At 37.6% G+C, this 10,063-nt stretch overlaps 1 protein-coding gene across 1 annotated transcript; it reads right to left on the reverse strand.

The window, feature by feature from the left end:
* Positions 1–710: 710 nt before the first annotated feature.
* Positions 711–7,945, reverse strand: dnttip2 (deoxynucleotidyltransferase, terminal, interacting protein 2). Its single transcript, XM_046871129.1, has 8 exons — positions 7,792–7,945; positions 4,691–6,690; positions 4,352–4,490; positions 1,868–1,963; positions 1,597–1,761; positions 1,285–1,394; positions 1,058–1,158; positions 711–801 (listed from the first exon to the last, which is right to left on the reverse strand). The coding sequence occupies exons 1-7, from the start codon at positions 7,864–7,866 to the stop codon at positions 1,059–1,061; spliced, it is 2,685 nt and encodes an 894-aa protein (XP_046727085.1). The 5' UTR covers positions 7,867–7,945; the 3' UTR covers positions 711–801; position 1,058.
* Positions 7,946–10,063: the final 2,118 nt, after the last annotated feature.

The following is a 10,063-nucleotide window of genomic DNA, read 5'->3' on the forward strand; positions in this document are numbered from 1 at the left end:
GACTGAAGACTGTTCCAAGGTTTCAGTGCAGCTACAAAAAAAGCCTAATCCCCTCTCAATTTGAGTCTTACCCTAGAATTAGTCAATAATCTCTGATCTGAAGATCTGAGGGAGCTCAATGAATTGTACTTAGAAAAAAGGACTAATATCGAAGTAGACGCCAGTGTGGCTTTTAAAACAAAAGAGAATCTTAAAATCAATTCTACTGTTCACCAGATGCCAGTGAAGAAACTTTAAAACCGGGGTAATATAACCATTCTTGTGTACACCCACCAACCCCACCGAACTAGTATTCTGCACCATTAACCTCTCGTGAGACCAACTGTAACCCCAGTTCTCCCAGGCTTCCATTGTGTGGCTGTAATAACAGTAAAATGTAATTTAATTTAATGTAAAAAATCTAATTTAGTCAGGTTTGGTGTACTTCATCCAGCATTGATTGTTATTTGTCACAAAGTTAAAAGCACAGATTTATAGAACGTCTTGTGTACACTGTGACATTACAGTTTCCCTCCACTGGAACTAAAAGGCCCAAACTGTACATTATAATGCACACCATTTCAATCAGATTCAAGAATTCAGCCATTCTCTGAAATAAACATTTTCCACATTACTGTACTATAATCATGAACATTTAGGTTCTCTTGCTCTGTGATTATGATATATGAGTGCATTTCAAACCAGAAGAAAAACTGAGCTCAACAGACGGCTGGTTTACATGATTTATTGGTGATCAGACCGAGGTTTTAAATGAGAAGTGTCTTTGTCGCTTCCTCCAACCCAGTGGCACTAGTCAAGCTTCTTCAATCAGAAAAAAAAGACAAAGCTACTGTGTTTACCTTTGCTTAGTTTAGGGTTTTTTATATCACATTATAAACATTATGTATAAAATACATGTTAATACAGCAATAAAATGTTAAAATACTCAATAAAATGCATTACATTAAAAAAAAAAAACACTGTCTTGCACAATAAAGACCTAAGCTCACATGTGCTTCAACAATCTTACAGGTATTTCCCTAAACAACTTATAAGGTAAAAATCACCAGAGCCTTACATCATTTCTTTTTAAGAAATTTATGCTTCTTTTTGTTCATCTTTCCAGCTGCTGCTGCTGCTTTTTCTGCCATGATCTCTTTATACTTCCTCTTGTTAAAACTGAATAGGTGAAAGAGAAAGTTGGGGTTAGACAAAATAAAAATACATGAAAGCACAGTAAAAACAAACGGCTGTAAAATCACGAGTATTAAGTGTAATTCTACAGCTCAACCATTTCTACCTCACCTTCTGAACTCTGCATCAGAAAGCAATTCCTCCACAACAGTCCTCTTCCTTTGATTCTTAGGAATTCGGGAATGGTAGAAGTCTATGGGGTTATCAACCACTGTTCCAACCTGTGGTGAATAGAAGGGAACATTTTTAATAAATCCATGTCCAATTTTCCTCAACCAGATACACACCTGATAAAAAAATCAAGGCTTTATACACTCACAAAAACTAATAAAAAAATAAAAATTAATTCCCCACCACATTCATCAGTTTTGGAAATGAATGTTTATTAGAACGATATTTTAAAAGTGCCCACTGAATCCTCACTTGAAAGTATTTAGGAAATCCTTCTCTGTCGTTCTTCTTGTAAAAGCGCTTTGGGTCCATGGCTGAACGCATCTGTAAAGCCTTGAGATCGTTCTTCAGCTCGTCTGTTAATTCAGGAGCTCTCATGTTGAACCAGCCATCTCCTGAGGTCTTGGCTCTCTCCTCCTGTTCAATGTATTATTACAAAAAATTAAATAAATGCAAAAAATAAAATGCACTTCCGAAAATGCTCTGCATCTGTTAACAGCACTGGCTGAAGATGCGTACTTACCCTGCGCTTTAATTTAGCAGCATGTTTGGATTCCCTGTACGGTGGCACGGTATCTTTCTTTTCAAAGTCTGCAACAATCACACTCTTCTTCAGCAACTGAAACAGCAAAATGTAATGACATTTAGGGAAAAAATAAATAAAAACAGGCATTTCCGAGTTAAAAAAATCTACTATTTGAAGTGTTTTTAGAGACTCACCAGCATATTTTGTGATATAAACAAAGCTCTATTACCTCAGACTAAGCATGAGGACAATTTTTGTAAATGACCAAGTTGTTTTTATTATCCATAAATGTGCATTAATAGAAAGGTTCATGAAATATGGATGGATGAATGTGTGAGGTCTCAGCCATTCATGTCACTACTGAATATGGATGTAACGATTTACTCAACTCAATGTTGATACTGGCTTCACTTTTTTTTTGTAACAGTGAGTTTTGAAACAAATTAAAAATGAAAGTGTCCTTTAAATATTTCTCAAACAAGCTGATGGACATTTCTTTGTGAAACTGAGATACAAATAACAAAACTAATCTGAAATTTTAAAACAAATCCCAAATGAAATAAACAAATGACTAATACAAATAAAAGAAACTCCCATGTATTGAGCAGTAGCCAAAAACCTTCACTCTCACACAGTGAGTGAGGCTGGGAATCAGCCAGTCAATGTGGTTTGCCTATTGATAGCTTTTCACGTGCCGACGGAGGTAACTGGAACGTCTCACTGTGGTGACGGTTTATATCTTAAATCATGTTTTTGCACTATTAGTCTTGCACAGTTTTTGTTTCGTCTGGTACCGCTTCACCATTTATTTTGTCTTCTTAAAGCCAAAACACCACCATACCTCCAATCTACAATTCCCCGTCATGTTTGCTACATTTGAAGGCCACAACACACATACAGCTTCAGCGCCCCTGCTGTTTAAAACGTGTATTACAAATCATTTAACATCTCAAATGACAGTCACGTTGTCACCTGGTTCGGAGCACGTTACATCCCTAGTACTGCAGAAAGAAGATAAATCAATCGCAGTTGTTCACGTTAATCAACATGATCCAGCACTAAATGGAACAAGCCTCAGTCTGGTCTATTTCACTTTGTACAGGGCGCTATTTATAATGAACAGAGCACTAGAAAGACCACTTCCATCCACAACCACAGATACAACAAACCAGCAACAAATCAAGAAGGGCTTTCTGACAGACAACAAATCCTTATTCTTACTATTAGCATTTTTTTATTTTTTCCCCAAACAGTTTCACACATAACCTCTCAATGACAGTGCTTTTTTTCTTAACAAATAAAAAACAAGGAAGTGTCCAAAAACACTTGTAGTGTAATCCTTTACCAATTAACAGAAAGTTTGAAGCTTTGTTTTGGCAGATAACTATGTGACTGCTTTTAGAAGATGAATACAATTCCTAAAAGAACTGTTTTTCTTATGGAACCAGTGCTCATAGCATCATACATCTTTGTGTGTAAGAAACTTGGATGTAAAGTCTAATGGCAACATCAGCAGGCACACTGTAATATGTTTTCCAATTCTACACTTACATTCTGTGGGCATTGCTAGTACATCCTGCATTAGTTGACTTAGATGCTATGCAGGTCTCCGTTTTGAGCACAAGAGGTCACTAGCGAGCCAATTCTTTAACTAAGCCATCCAAAGAAACTTTGAGGAACTTTTTTTTCAGGAGCAGTCGTGGACAACCCATGCACTTGAATAAAATTGCTCCCTTTAAACTTTTACCTGAGTAAAACTACACAGGTTTTTGCATTCAAATGTACTTAAGAATCCAAAGTATTGTGATTTATTATGGCTGTAATGTTCCTATTATCTCTTTATTTAATCCACTCAGATTATGTGAAGACTCTTAGCACAAAACTCTATCAATAAAATTGTATTAATTATGTTAGTTTGATTATTTCAAACTAACTGATATCTAACTGAAACACTGATATCTATTAAAATAATCATGAGCCCAAAACCAATGATGTGGAAGTTAGAGTCAGAAGTTTCTTCCATAATTTGTTACATTATTGTTAAAATGGGCTTGCTGTTGAACTGATGCTGAACTGTATGCTCTGCTCTGATTGGGGGCTTGCTGTGTGTTAAGTTTTTAATCCACTCATAAATAAAAAGAAACGACTGATGTAGCTAAATATGGTACAGTAAAAAGCAAAAAATCTACTTAAAAAACAGTAATAAAGAACATTTATTCCATTGCTGTCCATCACTGTTCAGGAGTGGAGCTAGATCTTTGATGCTGTGGATTACGCTAGCTGATAACGGTGGAATACCAGGTAAAGATCACTCAAAGGCCAGCATAGGTCTATAGATGGTTGCCTACTGTGAAGTATTGATGGTCAATAGAATTCAAGCTTAAAGCTTATATAAATTTTATTGACATTTCCATCATGAATGGCACTATAACGGTGTACTTAACCTATTCAAGTAAGAAAATCAGTTCATTAATTAGATACCTCATTCTGATTCTTCTGATCTTTCAGCCTTTTCAGGTTGTCAGAGACAGATTTGGATTTGCTGCCATCAAAGTTGATATACAATCCACCAAGAGCCTTTACTTTCAACCCTGGATCAATAGAACTGGATAATTCATTCCTGAAAGAAAGAAAGAAAGAAAGAAAGAAAGAAAGAAAGAAAGAAAGAAAGAAAGAAAGAAAGAAAGAAAGAAAGAAAGAAAGAAAGAAAGAAAGAAAGAAAGAAAGAAAGAAAGAAAGAAAGAAAGAAAGAAAGAAAGACTATTAGAAAGGGGGGAAAAAAGATGTAAATTACTTTGGGACAGAAATATGAATTTATACCGTGCTGGCTTTCTAGTAGTAAAGAGTACTTTTGAGTCCTCATCTTCCTCATCATCATCATCACCCTCCTCATCAACAAAATCCTCTTCGTCCGGGGCAGCTTTGGGGGCATCTTCATTCTGTGTAGTCTCAATGTAATACTTCTCGCTGGGAAGACATCCAGGACGTGCATCAATTACAAACAGCCCATTACCTGTGAGCGTGTCTGGTGCAGCGGAGGGGCCTGGCTGATCCTCAGAACAGGACATATCATCCTCACTCTCCAAGTCCCCAGCCTTGTCATTACCTCCATCTACTAGTGCGTCATTATCACTCTCCTCATCTTCACTGCTGTCCAGCAAGCTGATACAAGCCATCACAGGCTTGTTCTTCTCAACTCTCATCTTAGATGCTTCTGAGCTTGATGAAGGTCCTGTCTTGTTAATCACATCTTCCATTACACCTTTCTCTGAAGTTCCATGCTGATCTGTAATGGCATTATGCTCAACCGCCATGTCAGTCATCATCTTAGCTGCTTTTAGATTTTCCTTAGGTTCACCAAGGACTTTGAGATTTTCTTCATGTTTGGCTGGATCAGAACTTAACTGATCCTCAAAACCCAGCTCTATTGTGAGGCCTGACTGATCCTCCTTAGGTCCTGTGACACTCTTTTTGATTATGACTGATGAACTTAAATACTTTTTAACATTTGAGGGAGAGGAATGTGCTTCCTCGTGTGTTTCCATGGTTCCATCTGAAATCTCCTGACATTCTCCAATATCCTTTTTAGTTTCAGAAATGCCTTGTCTGTTCTCAGATTCAACCTCTTCAGCCTTACCCTCATCAAAAATGAGAGTAGAATCCCCATTATTGTCCTCAACAATAGAACTTTCGTTGTCTACAACAATTACTGTTTTATTATTTGGGTCCTCCTCAATCTCCACTATATCCTCCATGTCAGGCTTGGATGTGCTTACAGACAGGGAAGGAAGAATATCTTCTGTAGTTTCACTTAGGTCTGCCTCGGGTTCATTCACTTTACAGCCCTTTTTGACACTTTCGGAGACCATATCTAATGTGACCCTGACATTTCTTGAGCTAGATACTCGGACAGCACGGTTGCTGCTAGCTGAACCAGTTCGGCTACTACAAGGGGTTCCCCTCTCCCGAGTAGAACATGGACTTTCAAGAGAAGTGTATGCAGTCGAGAAGGATTCGGAATCAGAATCGGCTACCCGACTACGAGTTGTTCGTCTAGGACTTAAGCTGGGGCCAGACTGGCATCCCTCAGAATCATAAGGTTGGCTTTCTTCAGCAGATGTTGCTTTGCTTCTGTGACCCCTTGTTCTCCTAGGCTCAAAAGTAGCAGAGGCCTCTGCAGTTTCACTTTCCTTCAAGTTGATTGGGATCGGCTCAGTGACTTTCACTCTGCTGCGTGTGGACCTACGGACAGTGGATCCCTGTGGAACAGACACTACAGAAGAGCCAGAATCTGACTTTGAGTGAGCCACATCTTCAAGAGCAACAACAGGCTTCCTGAGGCCTTTAATGACCCTTGTAGACAGAGATGCCATGGAGCTGCACGATTCAGCCTCAGAGTGCTCATCTTCCTGAGAAGTGGTGGACTCTAAAGTGGGAAAAGTTTTCTTCGGACCTCTTGTGGATCTGCGCAGTATTTTACCCAATGATGGAGAACTAGATTCAGCCTCCTGCTCAGCCACAGCTTTTGGTTTCCTATGGACTGTTGTTCTCCTTTTGCTCCGAGAGGTTAGCTGGATATCCGATGCCACCGAACAACAAGACTCGGATTCAGAAACATCTGCTTCATTTGTGGATTCTGTTTGTTTGGCTGTGGGAAGACATTTAGAACCTCTCGTTTCCCGCTTTGTTGAGCTTGCTGGTTCAGCTGGAGCCCTGTTCCGCTCTTCTGCTTCATCCTGCTGGGAGTCAGTGGTCTGTTTGGATTGGGACGGTGTTGCCACGATCACTGTTCTATTTCTTGTTCTTCTGGTGGTAGATACCTATTAAATAGATCAAATCAAACAACGTTTATTAACTGTCATAATGCATGTAACAATCAAAATAATGGCTACCTAATTAAATGTATTGAATTGATGAAAGGTGGAGCCTTTCGTGTTAAACTCATGTGATCACACATTGCATACCCTCTACCACTGACAAAACAGCATACAACTGTTCTCATGTAACAGCATGATCATGTTCTCTGTTAGCTGAGGATCAGGGATACCAGCCACAGCTAAAAGAGAACTCACATCAACTAATTAAATGTGTGCAAAAATAAGTGCACGTTTCCCTAATGTTGCCCACACCTGGTCTTAGAGTATACAATGCCATGTATAATTCTGTGTTTTAATTCTAATCCATCTAATCAGCAGATTTTCACGTATTAATCTGTGATCAAAACAGAAGAAACTAGATGTTACATCCAATAGATAATCCTCACCCTGTTATGCCTATATACAAGCGAATATCATTTGGGTGGGGGACGATTCTCTGCACTGACATGGTTATGTGCATGTGCATTCGTGTTTTTTTTTTTATTATTTAAAATACAATTAAAACAGAACATTTGTTGTATTGACCCGAGCACAGCTTGAGCTTAGTATTTTAGTTTGAGGTATTTTAACTGTAATTCACCCCAAGCCAGTTTTAAAACACCAGCAAAACTGCATTGTGCCAAGTCTGCCATTGCTTTGCTAAGACTGATTCACAGATCTCGTCAAAATAAGTCAGCAATGGTTCTACTTAAGTCATTTTTTTACCAGAAGCTAGGATAAATAATGAGAGTTGAAAAATTGTGCACAGCAACAGCTGGACCACGTGAAGCAAACGTATTCTTTGCACTCGGTGTGAGTGTGTGTGTGTGTGTGTATGTATATATATATATATATATATATATATATATATATATATATATATATATATATATAGTATACACTTTTTCCAGTCTAATTTATCGACAGTTATTAATGAAACGCTAGCTAGCAAACAGAGAAATGGTCTTTTAATACCTTTAGATAAAATCAGTTGTGCCTGTGTCTGTCAGCGACTTCATCTAAAAATCACACAATAACTCCAATTTCTAAAATCGAAATTCATACCGGAGTCCCTGCGGCTTCATCGCTCGTGCTTCTCGGTGGTGAACTCCCGCGTGTTCCTCTCCTGGTGGCCACCATCTTGCCGCTAAACGAGTACACGCGCGTACACACACACTTCCGGATAGGTCCCGTAAAGACCCCAGGTACTCAGACTGTACCAATCGATTATCGAAAACCACAACGCCATTCATGCCAGACTGTCTCAATCGATAACTATTACTAAAATTATATAACCTATGTATATCATCAGTTCTATCGTTATTTAAAGTATATCACTATGAAACACATTAAATATATTCATATTGTGATCTTTTGTGATTTTGGTGCTAATCATATTTCCGTAATTTCCAGAAGTAAAGGGGTGGGGGCTCTGACTTCACAACGTGACACGGTTTCGTTGTTTTGTCTTTCTGTCGCAGTTGTAAGTGCGCTAGTTTTTTAATTATTATTATATTATTATATTTAAGTCAAAAACATACCATACACAGCAATGCCATGTGTCTGAGAAAGAAACTAGAGTTACATATTATACAACTGCACACATTTCAAACAGATGACACAATGACAGTTTTAAGGGCTTTGGGGTTGCTGAAGATAGTAAGAGTTTGCAGGATCTCACCCAATTGAAACGCAAGAAAATTAGGGCTTAACACACTGAATTTACATTTGTGTAAAAAAAAACCCGAATTGCTTTTAAAATAAAAAAGATTTATCAGAAAATATTTCTGGGTCATACCAAAATCATGATAACCAAACAGAACCTCTTTGTATCGTAAAGAAATTGCAGAAAAGAGAAATTCTTTGATGAAAATATACATATAACGCTGCAAAAATCCTTTCAAAATATAAAAGATAAATGTCTGGATTTTTCTATAAAGCTTGACAGGACATAACAGATAAAGTATTTTATGAGACACATCCTTGAACCTATTGATAAATAAATATTTACAGGTTTCCATGGAATGTTATCAAAGTGGTCGCTCCAAAAGAACACAACATTCTGTAATAGCTGTATAATTGTTCTGTTTCGATCCTCAAGCTATAATGACGTCATTTCCCAGCACAGCATGTTCGGCATGCAAATTAGAGGGAAAAACGTGGACACCTGTATGATAATATGTCTTGATAACATGCCATATAAAGTAACCTCTTCAACAGTCTGAGTGGCTGTTGGTTCGGTGTATTAAAGTGAACCTTCAACATTCCTGCAACATTTTGGTTTGAACTGACTGTACAACAACAGCAGGCACCAGCGTGTAGCGTTAACGACAAGCCGGTTAACATTATGTCAAGTCAAGTCAAGTCAAGTCCATAAGCTTTTATTTCTACTATATACAGCTGACGCAGTACACAGTAAAATAAGACAACTTTCCTCCAGAACCCTGGTGCTACATTAAACAACATAGAGCTACATCACAATTACATAAAAGAACACAAAGCAAGGACTAAAGTAAGTGTCCTTGCCACATAAAGTGCATCGTGTGCAAACAGTGCAGACAAAAAAAAACAGTGCAGACAGACAACATAAGACAGTGTGGGACAGATACACAAAACACAAAATAGCGACTGGTAAACCTATTTTATAATATGATTATACATCAATGTCATCAATGTATTTTTAACATAAACACAATGTAGCGCAAAGCAGTAGCTGCAGTGGAGAGGTGCAAACAGAATAACCGAATAATGTGATTGAATTAAAATATAATATTTGTGGTGGAATGGATTGAGATGAGTTACGACCGATGTGCGATACCAAAAATTTTCTTTTCGATCCGATAACAAGTACTTTCTAGACAAGCATCTTCGATATCGATACTTCTTTGAATAATTCACTGTTAAAAAAATTTCCATTTAAAATATACTTATACTTATATGTGGTAAAATATGTTGCTCCACATGAAATACTGTAATATCTTTATGGTATAAAGTATAGCTCTCTGAAATGATTCTGCTAAAGAACTCTGAATCAGGCAGAAGATGAGGATCGTGTGTTACCTCCTCTGCTTTCCTCAGTCATTATATATTTTTTTCTTTTAGATTCTTTGTCATATTTGTGGTATTTGTTTTTTGGCATATCACACGAAGCTTCATCAAAGTTAACTGGAGTAAAATAACTCCAGATTATGCCTCTTATTCTTTCAGTCATGATCTCATTCATGCACTCGAATCTTCTTTTGAACCTGCGTTGAGTGAGCGAATGCTATCATGTGAAACAGCGGAAGAAGATATAGTTCCCATTGACATTCCTATTTAGTATTATAAATATGAATAG

Source organism: Silurus meridionalis, chromosome 17, assembly GCF_014805685.1.
Source record: "Silurus meridionalis isolate SWU-2019-XX chromosome 17, ASM1480568v1, whole genome shotgun sequence".
Taxonomy (NCBI): Eukaryota; Metazoa; Chordata; class Actinopteri; order Siluriformes; family Siluridae; genus Silurus; species Silurus meridionalis.

What these genes read in the sequence shown, in the direction of transcription:
- dnttip2 (XM_046871129.1), bottom strand. Translation starts at nt 7,866, where the DNA reads ATGGTGGCCACCAGGAGAGGAACACGCGGGAGTTCACCACCGAGAAGC. An exon ending in ATGAAGCCGCAGGGACTCCG is followed by an intron (nt 6,691 to 7,791) that starts GTATGAATTTCG and finishes TCTATTTAATAG; the next exon opens with GTATCTACCACCAGAAGAAC. An exon ending in GATTTCCTAAATACTTTCAA is followed by an intron (nt 1,395 to 1,596) that starts GTGAGGATTCAG and finishes TATTCACCACAG; the next exon opens with GTTGGAACAGTGGTTGATAA.